This window comes from Gallinula chloropus (genome assembly GCF_964237585.1).
Source record: "Gallinula chloropus genome assembly, chromosome: 3".
NCBI classification, from domain to species: domain Eukaryota; kingdom Metazoa; phylum Chordata; class Aves; order Gruiformes; family Rallidae; genus Gallinula; species Gallinula chloropus.
Genome location: NC_140087.1, coordinates 43,382,413 through 43,404,099, shown reverse-complemented (window position 1 = coordinate 43,404,099; position 21,687 = coordinate 43,382,413). Strand labels below are relative to the sequence as shown.

Below are 21,687 nucleotides of genomic sequence, written 5' to 3'. Positions count from 1 at the left end.
TTCCACAGTAACAGAAGTTTTATTAATTTAAAAAGGCAGATTTTTAAATTAGTTTTATTAATTTAAAAAAAGGCAGCTCCAAAGCGATCCCTTTAGCTAGAACATGAATGTGATTGTTACCTCATTTAATTAATACTATGTATTTACAATGGAGATAATGGATCGAAATATATTTCTAGAACTACTTTAAGTTCTACTGGAAATACAGCAATATTGAAGAATGGCTGCACATCACAGAAACAGGCCCCCCCCCTTGCTAATTTAAAATGCGTATCATTTTGCAGCAGTGTTTTGTTGTTGGTTGTGGTTGGAGGGTGTTTTCCTGCTGTGTGGTGGCCTCAGCAAAATTCTTCAAGTTAAAATAAGCTTACAACTCACTTTTATGGTTTTAGTAGCATTGATAAAATTAATTGCATACAGATTATGTTCTTCCATTCCAGTCCCGATGGTCAAAATATTGGGGTCAAATATGATATCGTTTGGATTGAAGTGCACTTTTTCCACAAGGAGATGATAAGCTCTGGAACAGATTGCAATCTTGGTTTCTGTCTCTGTTGCCTAGTGGAGAAATAATTCTGACATGAAGTTTACAGGCAACAAAAAATAAAACTCCCCAGAAGACATTTACGTTTCCAGTGACTCAAGACTGAGAATCTCAACATCACAAATATTAGAACAGAATTATATAAAGAATTTTGTATTAAAAATATCATCACAAACATACCTGGAGTTTTCATTCCATTCATTAAAACCAATTTTGTTCCTCAACATTGTCATCCTACACAAAGTTTAATATGTGTTTTTTGACGTAACTAAATTAATTCAAAAAGATTCCACCCTCACACAAAACTCCGTTTCTAACAAAAAAAAATATATATAGGAAAAAGTTCATCCTGGCTGAATGGCAGGAGACATACTGTTGTGCTAGCAGAGCTACTCTTAGAGCAGTACTTGGATTCTTCAAACACGAGCAGCTTAACAAATGCTTATATATCAGGGTCAAAACTATTGCCAAGAATACAAGATTCTACAGATCTCTGAATCACCTGCATCAATGAAACAAAACAACTTTGTCTTGCACAAGAGTAAGAAAGCTTGGCACTCCAGGAGAAAGATACCCCTCCTTTAAAGTGACACTCACCTGCCCCACTTCATCAAAAGCCATGACAACCACAGCTGCTCCATACAACTTAATTTTCCTTGCTTTTGCCAAAAAGTCTTCCTCACCTTCTTTCAGACTGATGCTGTTTACAATGCATTTCCCTTGGCAACATTTCAAACCTGCTTCAATCACTGAAAAATTTGAGGAGTCAATGCATAACGGCACCTGTAAATAGCAGAGAAGTAAGCCAGGGGAATACACACAAGTTATTAATTAGAGTTCCACATGCTCTTTGCCCATTTGGTCATAAAAGTGCACACAACATTAATCAGCATTTATGAATAAAAAGTTTCCAGATGGTATCTGTAGAGTCGCTTTGCTTTAAATGCAAAACTCAGAGCAGATTTAACTCCAGAGCTTCTATGGCAACTCCATCACATCTCAGAGAGAGACATCTACTGCTCTCCCTTTATTGCCTTGTGTATCTGAATTAGATACTCATTTTTAAAGAATACATGTTGCAGAAATAACTTTTAAAATCACCCTATAACCATAGCAATTTTAATTTTTGTGGAACTCTCTCTCACTGCCACCAACATACAGATAACAGCTCAGAACTGCTGCGAAAGGAGCCTGCATTTGGCTTTTCTAACCAATGAAAAGGACTGGCGTATATTTAGCTGAAACCAGACAGAGAATGTTCAAACCTCTATTTGCCCAAAAGGCCTTCCTAGTACAGTACCTTTTCCTCTTGAGGCACACCTATATCTGCTTATTAAGCACCTGAACTGGTTACTAAATAAATCAATATCACAATTTTCTGAAAGGCAATTTCCAACTCAATAAAATGTTCTTTATCATGCTTTGGAGTGACTCAATTACAACCTTTGCAATATCAGGTTCTGAAGAAATCAAGTTACAGAATCTGGTCATTGCAGCAGGGCCATCCAGCATCCCATCATCCATATTGATATCAAGAATCTGGGCCCCCATCTCAACTTGAAGTTTGGCTACACTCAGAGCTTCCTAAAGAACAAAGCAAAAAAACAAAACAATAGTCAGCAGAAAAAACCCCGTCACTCTCAGGGTAACATTTCACTTCTCCACAATAAGCAGGCAGCCAGAAATTGAAAAATTTATAAGGCTTCCCATAAGGGATTAAGAAAATGGTCTATGATGTACAACAACATACAAAAGTTGTTAGTATGGCACAACTGATAACTAATTTGTTCACAAAAACATGACACCAGAGACCTAATGTGCTGGTTGTATGCTTAATTAAGCGATTTAGGATTTGCATGGTAACAAGGACTTAGACTGCACAAGATTACAGGAAAACAGTCTCTGTGATGGTATGAAATAAGGTTCTTGCATCACAAGCTCTGCTGCTTTGTAACACAGAGAACTTATTTTCTGGAGGTTGTTCCACATTTTTCCCAGCTGCAGAATAATCACCAAGTGCTAAGGAGGAAATGCTGAAGCTTTCCCTGCAGCCCACATAATTATCTGAACTGCCATGTCTATTTACTTTCTCTTTTTTGTCACTCCACAGAATGAGCAGACAAAAATGAAAAAGGTTTTTAGTTGCTCACAATCCCTAACAACCTGTGTTTAAAGGTCTCTTTATTGAATAGCTCTAACCTGCTTCATGACTTCCAAGAGCTTAAGAGTCAGACCTGCTAAAAAACAATCTAAGGCTTTAATTCTGATTGCATCAATGGGAACAGCAGAGCATACTCTGAGGCACAAGTCTCAGCTCTCAAGAAAGTCACTTTTCTATTTGTTTGAATGTTACAGTAACAATTTACAGAAGTAATGAATGAGCCCTCCAGCCTTTTCATTTTGCCCTGCAGCTATTTCAAGAAAGCAATTACCTTCTAAGCATTTTTTTCTGTAGCAACTCTCATGTAGCATGCTGGAGCCAGTAGTGAAAGTACATAAAGAACAGATGCAACCATAATGCTGACCAGAATTGCAGAAGGGAGAAAAGAGAGTGAGTGCTACGCAGTGCCATCCAACTGGTCAGACATACCCCACATGTTGGGAGGGAAGGATTATACCCCCTTTCCTTCCTCCCTCCTCTGTAAATCTCCATTCCACCCCTAGCTACAGAACAGACCAGGACATCATCTAAGCCACCAGCAGCTGTGTAGGTTAATTCAAAACGGAAAGTCGTGTATCTTGTAATACTTTGTCTGAAATAAAAAAAAGCCCTTGTAAAACCCTCCTCAAATTTATTAAGCGCTGCTAAGCACAGGAAACAAAGGACAGTGAAGAGAGTAAATTTTCCATATTTTGTTACTCTTGTAACTGGTCTAGAATAGTGTTTTGTGCCAGCAAAACAACTAATAAGAATCACATAATCACTAGGCTGGAAAAGATCTTTGAGATAATCAAGTCCAACTGTACCTGTCCTCTACTAAGCCATATCCCCAAGCACCCTGTCTACCCATCTTTTAAATACATCCAGGGTCAGCGACTCGATGACCTCCTTGGACAGCCTGTTCCAGTGCCTGATAACCCTTTTGGTGAAGAATTTTTTCCTAATGTCTAAAATAAATAGATGTCTAATAACACAGCGCAGTGGAGCAATGAAAAATCAGAGCATCAGCTGTAAAGATGGTGGTTAAAATGCATACTTCATAGTTGCCTGCCATGATGAGTTTCGCAAACTTCCGTGATCCTGCAACATTGCAGCGTTCACCGATATTAACAAAGTTGGTGTATGGCCCGATCCTGAATGGTTCCAGACCTTAGAAAGATATTTTTGAACATATTTGTAAAACACAAATAAGAAAATAATGTGTAAGAAAGACAAAATCCCTTTTCTAAACAGTGAGAGGTCTCTCTCTTTAAGAGTAGCGATGTCTCAGCACATCAGGACACGCAGAAATCTAATGAGTAACCAGCAAAGAAATGCAATGAAACAACTTCCAACGCACATGCCAAAGGTTTCTATCCTTCCTCAATGACAGTCAATAATTTACCTGATTCACAAAAAATAACAGCCAATTTGCTCAATATAAAGTGACATGAAACTACAATTCTTTAGGCATCCATGTGTACTCACATATGTACCTTCCCTCAACTTCCAACTATGTTACCTCGTGACTTTACCACCGCCAAAGCAGCAGCCCTCTGAACTGACCCTCAGACAAGGACAGCTCTTAACCACCATCCCAAATTCAGACACAAGCCACTTAGGACCCTTGGGTAGCAAGAAACTCAGAGGTAAATAAACCTCACAGCAGAGGTTAATGCACGAACCTACAGATGAACCATGATCTATTTAGTTTATGCTAAACTGAATTGACTTTAAGATTAAAATAGTAGACCAAAAAGAAGGTACTTGTTTTACTTGGATACATGGCCCAAAGGCCTAAAAAAAAAGCCTACCTAAGAACAGACACATCTAGACTTTCCTAACACAAAAGACATTCTAGACCCAGATGTATTGCTGGAACACAGCCCCAGTACAACTGGACTGATACCTGTGGCAACAGAGAGAAACTCTCTCACAGCAGGTGAACAAGGATCTCATCCCAGCTCTGCCACCAGCTGTAGTCAGGTTATCTGATCTCTCTGTGCTTGACCCTCCCCTGTTGCAAAGTGAGGATAAAGTACTCATTCACCATTACAAAGTGCCTGAGACTTGCAGAGTAAAATATGCTGACTTGGTTGTATTATCTAAGACTGTAACAACATGTTCCATTAATCCTTTGGCCAAAGCAGTAAGACTTAGATCTGGCTACACATCCATAAGCTTGCTGGATTCAGGTAGAACCAGAAACTCACAGCGCCCTCTGATCAGTGGAAGGTGGCAAACAAATTTATAAAGGATGGCTGCAGGAGTTACACAGCTCCAACTGTTATTCTCTGTTTTACCTGACAGCAGCATGTATCCTTGAGAGAGAGAAGGTGGAACACGGGGCTTACAGAACTTCACAGCTTCGGCAATTTTTCTGAATTAAAAGGAAAAAGAAACTTGAGTCAAGTTTTTGACTAAAATTGAGCCATTACAAACAAGACTCAAAAAGAATATACTAGACAGATACCTACATGTCCAATTTAGCCCTGTAGCAGACAAGACAAATTAGCTAGTTTCACTTCATTTAACCAAAGGCAAAAATATACTCCCAGAAGACCCTATCATAGCTATTTGCAAGGAATGCACAAAGCTGAAGATTTATCAAATACAGAACAGGAGATACTATGGAAGTGAGATACGTGATGGATATCAGAACCAGTCCTCAATCACAATGACTCTTACTGTATTCATGATTTGCTGAGCAACTGCTGATGATTGCAGGAAAAAACCCAAACAAACAAAAATCCCCCAAAAAACAGGAGACCAATACTGTTCTGTGCTGAAACACGTTTCTAAGATGCCAAAGTGATTCATGGTGTTCACATTCACTTTCTCTTCACTCTGGTCAGGAGTGACATGTTGTGTCCTCTACATGTTCACATACCACCTTTTCCCAGTTTGTACCAGAATAAACAAATTATAAGGGCCTCTTCTCTTTCAAGCTTAGGTGAAAAAGGGATGTTTTCCCACTGACCTACTTCCAGTGAGAAAAATATGAAATGCTCCTTCTGACTGGCTAGGACTGGCACCAGTACAGCATTCCCCACTCTCCTGTTCAGACAACTCCTCCTTCCTTCCTCCCTTTCTCCAAAGGAAACCTTAAGTTCCACCTTGTAGTTAAGAGTACCAGAAAGAAAGAACGTAACGGCATAAGGGAGCGGAGATGGGAATTCTATTCTATCCAATGGTAAGGAGAGAGGCGTAATTCTGCAACAATTTTAGATGACAAAACAGCAGAGGTATAACCCTTGTTTCCACAATGCCTCTGCTCATTCTGCATGACATACACAGCTATGAAAGCCAGGTTACTTCTGCGCTGTATATTGCTGCTATGGGCATGCAAGTGAGCCATTATTTCAAATTCTAAGACAAGCTATGGAATAAAAAGCAGCACTTGATTTACATCCCAGTGCACCTAAAGGCGTAGCTCATGAGGTACCTGATATGTGCTGGTGTAGTACCACAGCAACCTCCAACTATGTTGACCAAACCATCCAAAGCAAAATTCTATAAAAAGGAGGGAAAAATAATTTTGTTTCAAGTTAATAAATATGTGTGTGTGTGTATATATATATATATGTTTAGATCTTTTTTTTCTGTCAAGCAATCGAGGGGATCACAAGAAAAATATTAAATTAAAAAAAAAAAAATCAGTACTATTTCTTCTCTTTAGGATTTGAGATGTGGGCTCCCAAGCCTAACCAGCAATTGCAGCACCTAATTTTAAGAAATTACATTTGAAACTGGCCTATTTAATATCCAAGCCCCAGATCAAAATTTGGCTGAGTATCAAAGACTATTATAAAAGGACATTAACATGGAGCAGATACTGCATCCTTGCTGACACACTGCAGCTCCAACCACACAGTTCTGTCTTGCACAGATCAAGTGGCACATGGAAGGACATCCTGCACTGGAACACTACCAGCATCAGCAGTTCCTAAACACACACCTCTCTCAAATTCTGCCAAGTTCATAAAAAACACTCAGCTTTTTGAACAGCTCTCAAATGTAAAAGTAAGAACACTTGAGTGCAAATGAGTAACACCCACAGATCAAGCTGCAGAGAAGGTACTTAGTGCAGGACATGAAAGTAATTCAGAGTTTCAGATTTTCCAAAGTATTTTTTCCTAAGCGGCATCTGAAATCACTATCATCCAGCAAATTGTCTATAAACAGTCCAAATGACTTATAGGGCCATCTCCAGGGAAAAAAAAACAAGCAAAACAAACACCCCCACTATATTGTAACAGATATATATAAAAGCAAAGAATCTTGTATACTGGTATGTCAAATAGGACACACAAGAAATATTTCATACCTTTATATGCTTGGCAGTCACTTCTGGAGTTTCATCATAACCGCCAAAAGTATTGGGAAGACCTTGAAACATATTTTTTCCAGTATTACAATTTGTTTAATGCCCACAAGAACAGAATTAAATTCCACAGAACACAGTTAAAGTAGCTGCACTTGCATGAGGACTAAAATGCCTCATCACCCTTGCAATCATTACTCAATAGATTATTAATTATGCAAGAGAACTTTCAGCAGTTTAAAATACTATTACTCTCTTTCTAATAGTAAAACCAATCACCTTTCCAAGTTAATTCAACTCTATGTTTGCTAAAAAGAGGGAAGGGTTTTGTTACATTTCATGTGGCTGCAAGCAGGAGGACACGTGCCCCAACACACCTGCGTTGGGGTAGCAGATGACGTAGGCTGCTGTACACTTCCCAATTGTTTCAATGAACGGTCGCATTTCAACTGCCCCTAAAGCACAATTCAGGCCGATACTGGAAAATAAACATTAAGGAATTATTTTGAGGTAAAAACCACCTTTTGCACACAAAACAGACAAATGTTAGTGCTGGTAACTGTTAACTCCCACAGTCCTCTACAACAAAACCAACCTGATCACCAATTTCTTCAATCATCACCATCAGTACAGGAAAGCTGTGCAAAAGGAGAACCCTCAGGTAGAAGAAAAGCACAAGGGGGAAGGGGCTGGACAGAATTGAACTGGGAACAGTAAATCAAGATTTCAATTCAAAATCCTGGAGGAAAAGTGGCATCATTCTGACAGCAACCGAAGCAACACGACGGCTCTCAATTTTCTAGGTGAGAGAGAGAACAAGTGGAATAAGAATGCAGACCAGAAAGGAGCTTTGTGCTACAGGAAGAAGCATGAAAAGAGTTTGAAAATGCAAGACCTGCTTCAAGCTGCTAACTCATCATTTCCTTTTGAAGTCATACAGAAATTATGTCCACCTTGGAAGAAACAGAGTGCCTCCCTCGAGGTGCCTCCTCCAAGGTGCCTCATGGCAGCACTGAGCTCAGGCAACTAACTGGATCTGCCACACATTAGTAACTAGACAGCAACACAGCTGAAGTTTTTGGCATGAACAGTATTCTCAAACAATTCTATCAGTATACGAGGTATAATCATGTTTTCTTCCATTCAACGACAGATACATAAGTGTGACTTGCACTCAAAATGTCTACATTGATATTAAAAAGGAAAATACATCTTTCAGAAGGTATGCAAGAGATCTTTTACATATGTTTCCTGATCTCTCTGCACCATTCTAGAAACCATCTTATGAGTGCTGCAAAACTTCAACGCTGCTCACAGAGCTGCTGTAAAGGGAAGATATAATAAAGACTTCTCCTTTCCTGGAGTAACAGTCTCAGAGAGGATGCAAGCTAACACATTCCTGTTTCAGTGGGTAACGGCCACATCTCCCAACTAAGCCAAAGGTTGCCTCAGACATAGCTAAGTTAATAAAGCGCACATATGCCCACTTAGTTACCCAGAGGTCAAAAGCAATAAAGTCCTGCACAGGACTGGGAGCACAACATGTTTTACTTTTCTCCTGTTTCCAATGAGTAGGCAGGGGCTTGATAACTGTCCAAGTTGTTAGCAGCAAATGCTTGCAGCCAGATCCACTTGTTGGATAAAATGACAAATCCTTGAGATCGGAAGGGCTCAACACAACACCCCAAACCAGGGCCTTGAATATCACACAGTCCCCAAGACCAAATAATACATAAATCCCTTCTTCCAATAGCTATTGCATGCGTTTCGGTTGGTTAGCTTGTGTGAGGGTTGGATGAGTATAGATATCTGGTTTTGGAAATAGCTCTACCTTCAAAGTGCTTTTTCTAATACATACAGGCCACTCTATTTAAACAGAGAAACTTTAGAAGAATCCTTTTATTCTCATTTCCCTATATGATGTTTACATATTTTTAAATCCTTCATACAGATCCCCTAGATAAAAACAGCATGCAAAAGGAACACATAGTTAATTACAGCAACGGGGTCCTGGAATTTATTACAAAGTGGGGGCTCTTCCCTCCCTCAGGATTTTCGAAGTAAAGCAGGGTGAAAACAGTTAACAAGACTGTCCTTACCCAATGCAGATGAATGCAAAGTATTTCAAGTCATTCCACCTACAAGCTTTCAGCTCACACTCCCTATTGCCCTCTTTTTAAGCTCTGTCCTGTATTAGCCAGCTTCATCTCTCTCTTCCATGTTTAATATCTATCAGCCTCCAGTTCCAAATACAAACTTACCTGTCACTCTTTACCTTACCAGAGAGGTTATTGTAAAAGCAGCCAGCATGCTCAGCAAAAAAGCACTTCTTGATGTTCTCACTTGGCTACTGGGTACAGGCCCTCCAGACTGCCCAAACGATTACCCACAGCAGAGGTTGCTGACAAATATACCCATGAGCCCAACACCATGCAAGCACTGCGTGTTTCAAAACTGCAGAGTCAAACTAAGCAGGCACGCACATTCATTCAGAAACAAGGAGTAGCTTCTGTGGCCAGTTCCACCTCCCCACAGGACTCAACAGCATCATGAAAGAAAACATTTGAGAAAAGGAAATTGCCTTAAAATCCAGCAGCCTTGAAACGGAGTGCTGGTATGCTACCCCTGCTACTCTAGTGTAATAACTATCGCACCCTCATCTTGAACATCACCTCCCTCCCTTGCTATTTCATCCCAGCAGTCACTCACCAGCTCCTGTGAGAGCTAAGGAACCAGAACAAAAGAGCCCTGAACTCAGAGTTATGTCTTAATGTTCTTAATGCTACCACAGCAGAAACAATCACAGGATCTGAAATAACATGAGGGGTACTCATGTCACATCTGAACACATTTTACCAACAAGCAGCTTGCCACACATCTTTTAGCACAGTTCACAAGTTTCTCAGCTATCACCTATATCAACTGGACACAAAGCATACACTTGTTAGGGAAAGGCTCCAAACCAATCTGACTTAAGGACAACACAGCACCCTGAACAGGGCACAGAAAACCCAAATGGAAACAGGCGAGCACATAAAACATGATCCCTAGGATACTACTATTAATCACGTTTTTCAGAACCCTAAAGCCACTCTGTACCACTTTGGCAACAGAAACAACACTAACTGCAATCTGCTCCCACAACTAAAACCCTTCTGCCACAGCTCTGTACAGCAGCCTTTGCACAAATGAGAAACAGGCCCTAAGCATTCAGATGCATAAGATAGCTTTTATGAAATATGGCTTAATAAATTCTTGATTTCTGCTCCAGTGCCCTTCTCCCCTCTTCAGAGGCAAGAGTTATGAACAAAATTATCTGAGACAGACTCATGCCAAATATGGATCACTAGGTTGTGATGCTGAGAGAAGGAGTCAGCTACCACCCTGTTCCAAGAGGCTCCATATGTTACTTCTGGAGCACCGTCTGGTCTGGGAAAGTGGAGCCTCAAGGGCAGTCAGGAAAGCTGTGAATACAATCTTCTGCTTTTGTATCACTGAGATGACAGATTGCATGTTTTAGCTGGAGTTTTGTTGTAAAAACAAACAATGGCTCATCACAATGCGCATGGCACGCACTGCTAACAGTGAATTAAGTGTTTTCAGTTAGAATATTATAGGGGAAAGAAGAAAAAAAATAAAATCTATTTCCGGTGTAAGTTTTTGTGTGAAGAGCCAACCTGAGAGAAGAAACTGTAAAGAGGGAAGAGAAGGCAAGAAAGAGGTAGAATAGGGTATAGAAACAAAGAAGAACAGAAAAAAAAAAAAGAACAGTATTCAAATTAACATGGAAACCCTTGCACAATGACCAAAATCTGCAATATCATGCATTTCCACAGATCTTAATCTCATTTCAACTTCTTTGCCTGAACAGAAAAAAATTTGCAAGTAAATGGAGGCATCAGGAGCTCTCAAAGCAACAGTGCACATCCTTGAGAAACACACTCAGGGAATATATACAATTTTTTGTCAGAGTTCAGTAAAAAGCACACTAGCATTAAGTCTTATGATTTGCTCTTTCAAGTCACCCTGAAACATTCTGAGCTGGTACCGCTTCCCTCTGGAACAAAAAAGATGTAAGCCCTGCCTGTAGAAGGAATTAGCTCCTTACACAATGTGAGACAGTAGGAGATGGCAAACTACAGGTTCAGAACAGTATTTTAATACTTTGACCAAATTGTGATTTTAGTGGCTGTTGCAAAACACAAAACCCCACATTATTTAGATCAATGTTTTAAAAATTCAGCATTCTTTGGAAACATAATTCCTGCTGAGGGAACAACAACAGACCACATCTGTCACACGTGATTAAATACAAACAGTATAACTTCAAGCAAGGGGTTAAGATATTAAAAGAAAACATTATCACAATCTACAAATAACTTACTAAGACAACGATTCATTTCCTTACCAAAGCGGCCTACTGTGGGAAACACTAATGACAAATGCCTCTCCTGTCTGGCCTGAGAGGGTACGCCCACTCTTATCCACAATGGTCCCAGAAACCTAAATATCAATTGAACACAGAAAAAGGAGGAGAATTAAATTGACAATAAAAACATGAATTTAAGTGGCTGAACTGCTAAAAGTCAAAGCAGAGGGACCTGTGCTCCACTGAAGGTGATGAGGCACAATCCAAACAGAAAAATTAAACCCTATAAACCTTGAAATATTTAGCTAGGAGAAAGACAAACCTTTGACCAAATTTCTCTCTTTCCCCTCCCCCCTTCAAGGGGGAGAAAAAAAAAGGAAAAAAAAGAAAAAAAGAGGCAGGGGAACAGAAGAAAACAACCATGAATTATTCAGTAGCAAGGTAGCATTAGTACCATGGTTATCAGTCTGGTGATTGCTTCTTTAATGATCTGCAGTGGTTACCAATTTAAGCAGCTATCAGCAGTCACAGCTCCTCTTCTATCCTCCTCACCCTCTCTATACACTATTTTAGGTCTCAGTGCTGCTGTTAGATTGGTTTGATAGTGGTTGCAGGGGGGAGACTGGCTTGAAAAACAAGTTACTCCTTTTGCCACAAGAGAACATCAGGTGTTGCAACTTCATAGTGAAGACCAAAACCTTAACCTGCACAATACCACCTCATCAGTATGGTATGGAGAGAGATGTGGAAATAATGTCTTGACCCAAACTAACAACTACAAAGCTGAGAATTTGGAAGGCACCTGAATGAGCTAAGAAAGCCTGCCCAAATCTACAGATCTTTTTTTCCAGAAGATGGAATGGGTTTAGAAGACTCCATGCAAAAATAATTTCATTATTTACACTACACCATGCTTTAACATTAAGGCTACATCCCCCCAAACCAGTCAGTCAAGGGAGGCGACGAGCGGAATCCCAGAGAGCGCTGTGCTAAGGACTGTACTGAACATATCCTAACCAGAAAGGGAGCAGAGAATGAGGCAGCCAAGCTCACTGACCATTCGGTTCAGGACAAAGAACAAAGAAAGTCAATTCCACCTAATCAGATGTTAACTGGCTTGAATCATAAAAAAGTGCTGGCACATTGTTAATCAAGTACAAAATTGTGAACACATAATAACTCCAAACTAGTCTTTATCGCTCAAGAAATTACTATATGTAATAGAAGATTTTATAAATGCAATTTCAAAAGTCACTAACAGTAAAGTAAAACATCAGGAACTACAAAGAAACAGGCAGGGCAGAGAACACCTCCAGGCCATCATACAAATCCCTGATGTCCACACTTTGCTGTATGCTACTCTCATTCCCCTCCAACCCGAGGAAGTGGGAAACAAAAAGGTGACAAGAATAAGGAATGGACAGTACGGAAGGCTAAAAAAGCAAAGACTCTTCAGAATGAACAAAAGAAGCCTGAAGGAAGCTCTCACAGAGGGCTATAAATGCCATGACTACACAGCAAAAGGAATACGAAACAGCTGCTCACTGACACTTTCAAGAGATGAATGGCAAGACACAAAAGAAGTTATCAGGTGGAATATCCAAAAGTAAGAAAACTTTCAAACCAGAACATTCATAAACTGCACCGAAATCACTGACATTATTTTGTGGCTGCTTGGGTCCTATGCAGGTTTGAACATAGGTTCAAGGAAGGAGTAACGACATTCAGCAGAAGAGTAAAGACAAATACTAACTGCAGATCACTTGAATCAACTGCCATCTCAGCTAGTTCATACATCAAGCTTATCTGTATGTAAAATATTAAGTAGTATATACTTACAAATATGGGTCTGGGAGCATACTCTCCCTCAAACAACATCTGGAGTGCAAAAAGTGCTGCCTGCAGAAGAGTAAGTTTCAAAGTATTAATGGACATTTCAGGAGTTCTTCAGCATGTTGGTTTTTAATTTGTGTGGATTTGCTTTTTTTAATATATATATATTTAAAGGCTGGTTATGCAACTTGCTACCTTATATGGCCTGACAGAGGTTTTACCCTTACCCTTAACATCTTCCAGATATTCCATAACCCATTTTGGTAACAAGTATACAGGAAGTACCGTAGGGTAACCAAAGGGCAAGTCACACCACTGCACACATCAGCCTGTGGCAAAAGCCTACAGAAATACCACGTGCGTATCCAGCCAGACTTTTCCACATAAAATTGCAAGACAGTTTTAAGTGCCCCAACAACTCCACCACCTGCACAGAGCAATAATTATATAAAGAAGGAGGTGTCAAAATATCACATGAATTGTGGTACATCTCAACATTTTATTATTCCTGTTTTACCCTTCTAACCCTCTACTCCCAACTGGTCTTTTTCAAAGCTGATGGCAGGATGTCAGGGTTCCCAAGAAACACATTTTAATAGGACTGTCTCACAAGCTTTCCCATGCCTGCAATCAGACACACTGGACGTTCCCTCTCCAGTGTGCATCACAAGCATCCTTTGGACAGAAATGCTTATGCTGAAAAACACAATCAGATGCATTTGGACATGTTTTGCAGCAGAGCTCTGGGAACAACAGACATAGACACTAGCACATACAGCCAGAAAGATACTAACAGCACTAAAAGGCAAAGGAAAAACTCTGGAAAAGGCTGATCAAAAACTCTCTCCTTACATTCTACCTGTTTGCTATCAACTCAAGAGTCTTTATTTATTAAGCAGTAGCTGATAGTTCTTAGAAGTGGTATGTTGAATTTCCTTAGGCAATACACCAAATACTTTTTATTTTTCCCTGCAGGAGTCTCACCTTGGCATTGGCTGTGTCAAATATGGTTTCCACTAACAGGGTATCAACTCCTCCATCCAAAAGTCCTTTGGCTTGTTCCGTATAGGCTTCAACCAGTTCATCAAAAGCTTTAAAACAGGAATGATGTTAAATTTATCTGGAGGTATCTCTTTCAAGACCATCACCTAAGTTAAATAACTTGATGGTTATAAATACTTATGTTCCTGTAATCTGGTCTCTCCACGGATGGTGACACAGAGAGTGTCCTGTTTGTTGGACCCATGGCTCCAGCAACATATCTCCTAATTCCTAAATAAAGACAAAGGGAAAAGAAAAAAAAATCAAACAACAACAACAAAACAACAACAAAAAAACCAACCAAAAAAACACACAGCCACAAAGCAGTTTACCTCTAGGTTTACAATGACAGCCATGTCAACATAAGAAACCTCCAAGGACACCAAGACATGCATATCAATCAAGGATGAAGAACAAAAATACAGGAAACTCCTGTCTCAAATCAAGAGTTTGATCAGCACAAGATCACCCAGCACAGCTGACTTTTTGTTTTAATCTATGCAACAAGATGTTCAGTGTATACACACAACACAGAAGAACATCTATGAAAAAGGCAACTGGCTTATTTTTTCACCCAAGTATCATTTGTCTTTGACACAGTGTTACATTCATTTACTTTAAATGCACAGCACAGAACTGTCCTGACGTTTTTTTACCAGATAACCAGATTTGAACATTATGTCATGTGTACATAAAAATAAAAATAAGTAACCCACCAAAAAAAAGAAACCCTCAACCACTTATTTTTAAAGCATATTTCAAACCTTACAGTTTTATTGCATACTATGAATTACAGCAGTAAGGTATTATCTAGACAGCAGTAGCTGCACTGTTAGCTTGAAATACAGTTTCACGCCAGAATACAAAAGGAAGTTACTTGTCTTTGAAAGACAGCACTGTCTACAGCAGTGTAAATGAGCTACAGCCTCTCACATGAAGCCTGGAAGAAAAAAGGCTGCACATTTACAGATGATGGTCACACACTAGCTGCTTACACTTGGAGTAACTTGCAATCTGTATTTACCTACAATCAGCTATCCCAATCCTGCAGTACAAAGACACGTGCCATAGAAACCCAAGTAACAGTCCCTGCCAAATTGGTTTTCTCCAAAACACATGTGGAAGATGTGAATGACATTCGGTCTAAGAGAGGCAGGCACAGGACAGCCATCCTGCAGGACACACCAAGGACCAGATCCTGCAAGCATGCTAAGATTAGCATGATACGAAGAGAGATGTGAAATTGCTGCTGTGCCTAAAATGAAGTCTGTGTCTCCAAGTTATGTCCCCGTGATGTAAACCATCAAGATATTCTTTAGTTAGCAATATTTCAAGTAGTGGAACAGGACAGCCAAAACCACAAATGAGTAAGAAATTAAAATAAGTATTGCTTACCTGTTTGAGCAGTAACATCATCTGCTGCTTTTCTGGCCACCTGTGCTGAGACACGGTTTAACCGATACGCCTAGAATAAGTACAGAAAACTACTGAGTAACCTTCAACTCAGTCCAACACAACTCATCCTCCAAGACACACAACACCTCCATCCAGTAGCTCACTCTGAAGGCTCCCTAAGCCTTTGATACATACAAGCACTATTACCAACCCTCAAAAGGAACTGCTATATACATCCCAGCAACAGAGTTACGTGGCAGGTCTCATCCCACGTATGCCCCAGCCTACAGCTGCTAATCATAAAATTTCATTCTGTAAGATACTAATTAAATCCTGCTGAAGTCAACAGAAGATGAAGACCAAGACTTTGAAGACAACATTAACCTACTTTTAAATTCACTTTTTATTCAAATAGCCTACTTCCAAGTGTTTTATTTCATGTACTTCTCAAAACCGCACATGACACAAAATAGGCATGACAAACACAAGCTTGAAAGGACTACTACATACACAGCACAAGCACCACATAAATAACATCCTGGAGCATCTCCCCTGTGAGGAAAGGCTGACTGAGCTGGGACTGTTCAGTCTAGAGAAAAGAAGACTAAGGGGGGACCTTATTAATTTTTATAAATATCTTAAGTATGGGATGCAGGGGGAAATGGCCAGCCCCTTTTCAGTGCTCTGTGGAGACAGGACAAGGGGCAATGGCTGCAAATTGGAGCACAAGATGTTCTGCACCAACATGCGGAAGAACTTTTACACAGTGAGGTTGACAGAGCCCTGGGACAGGCTGCCCAGGGAGGTGGTGGAGTCTCCTTCTCTGGAGATATTCAAGACCTGTCTGGACGCCTATTTGTGCAATATGGGCTAGGGAACCTGTTTTGGCAGGGGGTTTGGACCTGATAATCTCTCAAGGTCCCTTCCAACCCCTATGATTCTACGAAAAGAAGCAGTTCCCTTGTGGTATTTGGTAAGTTGAAGGGACGGAGGCAAAACATCCCTGTTCACAGAACTGAGGCACTCTGTGAATACCCAAACAAAATCTAGGACAAATTATTATTGCCTGTGCTTTGGCAACAAGAGGCACACCACGACTGCCACACACAGCAAGTGCGATTGTCCACAGCAGCGAAAACGAGCTGCAACCGCACCACATGGCTCACGAAGCAGCATGCAGTCAATAAACACAACACTAATGGACTCCAGGAATAAGCCAATCTTGGCTGCTAAGTCAAAAATCTCCATTAATATTTTAATGTGTAAATAGTTTTAGCATTCTTACCAAATGCTCAAGGCCATAATCAGCTTGTGCAACTCGGGTGCTGCTGAAAGTGTTTGTTTCAATGATGTCAGCGCCTGACAGCAAGTATTCCTGCAAGACAAGAAAAAAACCTTAAGACCTCCAGATCTGGGATATGTCATGAAAGCAACGCAACTACTTTGTCCCATTCAGTTGGCAAAAAGTCACAAATCATCTCCTCATTCAAAACAGAACAGTCTCTGAAGGCCTCAATCAAAAGCACAAGGCCAAAGCAATAGTTTCAAAGCAGTGGTTCCATATAACCAATTTTCAGGGTTTTGGAGTCAGCCACACTTTCTAGTAACAAGTGACATTTATAGTCATCTCTGCCACTGAGTCCAGCACCTGGAGCACATTCTAGATTTTTGCACAGGAACACAGTCGGACATACTCCAACTGCCATCACAAAGTAAGGGCTGCTGTGAGTGGACTCAGAAAAGGCACCAGTTAACATGACGACTCAAAAATTTAAACATTCTGAAAGGCAGCAGCAAGAGCATCCTGGGACAGAACACAAGCTTAGGAGAACGATGTTCTGTGCAGATAACATTTAAAGTTTAGCAGTCTAGATTCACAAAACAACTAGCCCTTCAGCTCCATTTGGGTCGTCTAATTCCCACTGAAGTAAACTGAAATCAATGTGAACAGAATTGTTCTTTTTCTGTATTTTTATAACTTCTGTCAGTTGCCCTTCTCCATCCTTAATGCCTCTTTTTGAGCAAACTAACATTTAGGTGACCCCTGCATATTCAAAGAAATTAAGGTATCTGAAGCACTAGTAAATCAAAAAGCCCAATGTGGCCGTTAAATATAAACCACTCAGATTTTCCTATCAACAAATGAGTTTGGGGGTTCAACAGGGCAAATAACATCTAGATCCAAACAAAGTAGAAAAGAATTACATTTGCTTTAAAACCTGTTTTGCTGCAAACTAATATGCTTTCTCTCAACTCTTTCTGGACACCTATGGAAATATCTACAACAGTTATATGAAAATATACAAGTTCATACATGGACACTAATAACTAAGTAATGAAGTTCTGGAAAATCACTGAGATTAAAGAAAGACGTTAAACAGCTACAGCTTTGTAGTTTTTGTTTTCTTCAAATCTGTGACTTTAGCAAAAGCCCTTCAACTTTTCTGTCTACCATCATAGAAGGAAATACTATGCTCAAAGCAAGATCACTTTTGCCTTTGAGAACACATCACCTCTCTTACTACTGAATCTTATATTGCCAGACAAGGCACAGCTAACACTAGCTTTTCCAGCTACTGATGGTATCTGTGAGATCTGACTCACTGGATCATTAAAACAAAAACAAAAAACAAAACCACCAACTATGTGTATAGAGGGATTATAGTTACTTTGTAGAAATATTTTCATTTACTATCTCAAGTTTTGTCCAATTCTCACAATAACCAACCCCTGGTAGCTATAAAATATGAAGTTACCATCACTGGCTCAGAAAGCACATGACCCAAAACCTGCTGCAGTCATGAATCACAGAATCACAAGGTTGGAAAAGACCTTTAAGATCATCAAATCCAACTGTTCCCATCCTATGCTAAACCATATCCCTAAGTAATTGATCTACCTTTTTCTTAAATACATCCAGGGAAGGTGACTCAACCACCTCTCTTGGGCAGCCTGTTCCAGGCCCTGACAACTCTTTCAGGACCCCCAAAGGCTTGTCCTTTCCTTACACCGTTCCTAAAGCACCAACAGCTGGCCATGATGATAGCAAGCTAAATAGTTTGACTCAAAAACATTCATTCTCAATTTGCATCATTCTTGCTCTGATAAACCTGCAAAATTCAACCATTAAATGCGCTTACCCAATTAAAACCAAAAGCCATTATAAATTCCAAAGTTCATGGCCACACAGCTCCATTCGCAGTCAAGGGACTGAACTCAAACCTAAAAATATTTCCTCTTGAATTTTTTGCAGGTCAAAGACTTGGATTCTTTTCAACTCACCATTCTTAAAATCCAAAGAATGACAGTTTGAATGTAAATACAAAAATGCAGATTACACACTAAACTTAAAAACTTAAGCCAATTATGATTCTAACCAATAACATACAGCTGTGAGGCTTCAACTGAATATCAACTAGTTGCAATGTTATTCAAAGATTCCAATTATTACAGTAAGACCTACATATAGCTGAAACTCAAGAAATAAAAGACATAGGAAGTTGGTTTTTAAAGTCTAATTGAATATAGAAAAATAATAAAGTGTGTTTGCAAATTCCTAACAATCAACCCTAAACTGCCTTATTCTCTGGGCCACACATTAACATCCTAGGGAAAAAATAAAAATATCGAAGCACATATACTCATTAGGAAGCCCATATACTCATTAACTCTGGAGACACCTGCTTCAGGCTGACAGATTCAACAGCTCTTTAAAACACAATTACAGAAACATGCTCTAGAATTCAGATATGTCCTACTTAGATGCATTTTAAGTGCTGGTTGGGGACGAAATAAATCAATCATTCAGAATCTACAATTAATAGAAATACATAAGCAACCTAAGTGAAAGAGAGATTTAAAAACAACACTGCCTGGGTGACATCAGGAACCAAGACACGAATGCTGTGCTCACACAACCAGAACAGTCAAATCTGCTCATTCTTTTTCACATGGTTACCTACCACACTCTTCCCCATCCCCAAAAGACAAAGGAGAGCCAGTAGCATCAGTAGCATGTGGCATGGAAAAGGGGATCACAGAGGCCAAACTCTCCTTCGTTCTCTTGTCAAGAGACAGAAATCAGAACTACCCACCTTGTGTATGTCACAGATTATATCAGGCTGAGTTATACTGAGAAGGTCATTATTGCCTTTCAAAGGCCTGGAATGATCTTTAAATTCATCCCCTCGGAAATCCTCTTCTGACAGGGCATGCTGCTGGATCATGGTACCCATGCCTCCATCCAAAACCATTATCCTCTCCTGAAGAACCAATTCAATTTCATCTTCCATGTTTTTCTGGTGAACTGCTGGAAGAAAATAAATCCAATATTTAGACAACTTTGAAGTTTCCTATCTATACACTTGAACAACCTAAGCTCTTCCCATATAAGAAACAGAATAAGCTACCTAATCCTCTACCGAAATCAGTGAGTAATTGGTTTACTTCACCTACAGCTCCAATATCCTGATGCTACATAACAGCTGCATCTTTCTAAACAGAATTAGACTCAATTGGTCCTTCACCTAAGTACAGTCACTTGAAGAAAAAAAAAAAAAAAAAAGAAAGTATCAGAAGTTCACCAAGGCACTATAAATTAGTCTCCAGCACTGAAAAGTGTGGCAATTTCCACCACAGCAATGCAGAACTGCATCTTTGTACCAGTCACTGTACTGTAAGGGGTTTGTAAGTGCAATGTAGAAACTAATGAACCTCATTAAAATTAAAGATCTACTTTAATTGCCTATACTGTAATGACAGAAAGAGAAATAAACTGAGCAAGCAAAACCAATTCTTCAACTCAGCCCCAAATTCACCTCTTTCTAGGATTAGCATAGTAAATAACAATTTTGCACTCCTGTCAGCGAGCAAACACCAAGATACTCCAACAGACAGCAGCCAGGTTTTCCTGTCTATAACACAAACACAGGAAGTTCTTCTGCTCTGCAACAATGCCAGAAGAAAAACAATCAGGGCAGAGTAAATCTAACAATGATTGAAACAGAAAACTAGAAATTTGAGTGCTATTATTAGGTCTGAAGATGTGGTATCGTAACGCTTTAAGATCCCACGCAAAGCCCATCCCATACATTAAACAAAAAGCCAAAACTATAATCTGAGATCGAAGAATAAAACCAAAACAACCCCCCCCCAAAAAGTAACCCTACTTTTCCTTCTTAGAATGCATGCAGAATCACTTCAGAATTAAGACACACATGCATACAGCAAAATAACCTAACAGCCTCTTTAACAAAAACCCAGTTTACAAGAGTGGGACCCCCACTTATCTTTTGCAACTATGTAGATGAATGACACATCTTCATCATTCTCCTTCATTCAGCCTCAGCTTACTCACTTTGAGTAAGCATTTGGTTTGCATTTTGGTTATGCACTACCATCAAATCACTTGTAAAAAGAAATTCTTTCTGAAGCACAAAAACATCCTTATGTCTCATTACAATTTACACACAGTAGTACCTAAAAATCACTGACAGCTGCCAACTGATTTAACTTTTTTCCTTCTGCATTTTTTGCAAGGCAACTTCTGTTTTGACATCAGTACAAGAATATGCTGGAGAGAAGACAAGGCCAAGAGTAAAATATTACAAGGTCACATTTATACTAACACTCCAGAAAAACAGCTCTAAGTCAGATGGAGTCTCAACAATAAGAGAAGCCAAATAAAATTTGCTCTGTAACAAGTATGAAGCGTTTGAAGGGAGATTAAAATACAAGAAAGGAAGCCACCCTCATTCCAAGTTTAAAGTTTTAACACCACACAGGCAGGATCAGCAGGTTCTTATACAAGAGCTTAAGCCTACTGACGTTAAACCATCAAATTATTCATGAAACTAAGAATCAATCCTTGAGCTAAAGCCTTTCAGAAGCAAGACCCAAAAAACAGTATCTGAAAGCATGTCTGCAATGCAGACTCCCACGGGCATGACTCGTGCTTTGCAAGAGCTAGAACCCAATTAGACATACACATTAGAGCCTGCTTTTGCTTTAATGTAGGCTCCTAAGTCCACTCCTTGACACCA

General features: G+C 39.7%; 1 protein-coding gene across 1 annotated transcript in view; it reads right to left on the bottom strand.

Moving 5' to 3' along the window:
• The window catches only part of MTR (5-methyltetrahydrofolate-homocysteine methyltransferase), a gene marked incomplete at its 5' end in the record, with an annotated part of 49,730 nt that overhangs the window by 24,123 nt on the left and 3,920 nt on the right, over nucleotides 1–21,687 (bottom strand). Inside the window, 15 exons of the mRNA XM_084262257.1 lie at nucleotides 379–558; nucleotides 1,142–1,327; nucleotides 1,988–2,128; nucleotides 3,742–3,854; nucleotides 4,988–5,064; nucleotides 6,130–6,197; nucleotides 7,012–7,073; nucleotides 7,386–7,486; nucleotides 11,417–11,511; nucleotides 13,217–13,276; nucleotides 14,195–14,301; nucleotides 14,390–14,482; nucleotides 15,647–15,716; nucleotides 16,932–17,021; nucleotides 19,741–19,955. Coding sequence (XP_084118383.1) covers nucleotides 379–558; nucleotides 1,142–1,327; nucleotides 1,988–2,128; nucleotides 3,742–3,854; nucleotides 4,988–5,064; nucleotides 6,130–6,197; nucleotides 7,012–7,073; nucleotides 7,386–7,486; nucleotides 11,417–11,511; nucleotides 13,217–13,276; nucleotides 14,195–14,301; nucleotides 14,390–14,482; nucleotides 15,647–15,716; nucleotides 16,932–17,021; nucleotides 19,741–19,955 — 1,658 coding nt within the window. The remainder of the gene's footprint in view (nucleotides 1–378; nucleotides 559–1,141; nucleotides 1,328–1,987; nucleotides 2,129–3,741; nucleotides 3,855–4,987; nucleotides 5,065–6,129; nucleotides 6,198–7,011; nucleotides 7,074–7,385; nucleotides 7,487–11,416; nucleotides 11,512–13,216; nucleotides 13,277–14,194; nucleotides 14,302–14,389; nucleotides 14,483–15,646; nucleotides 15,717–16,931; nucleotides 17,022–19,740; nucleotides 19,956–21,687) is intronic.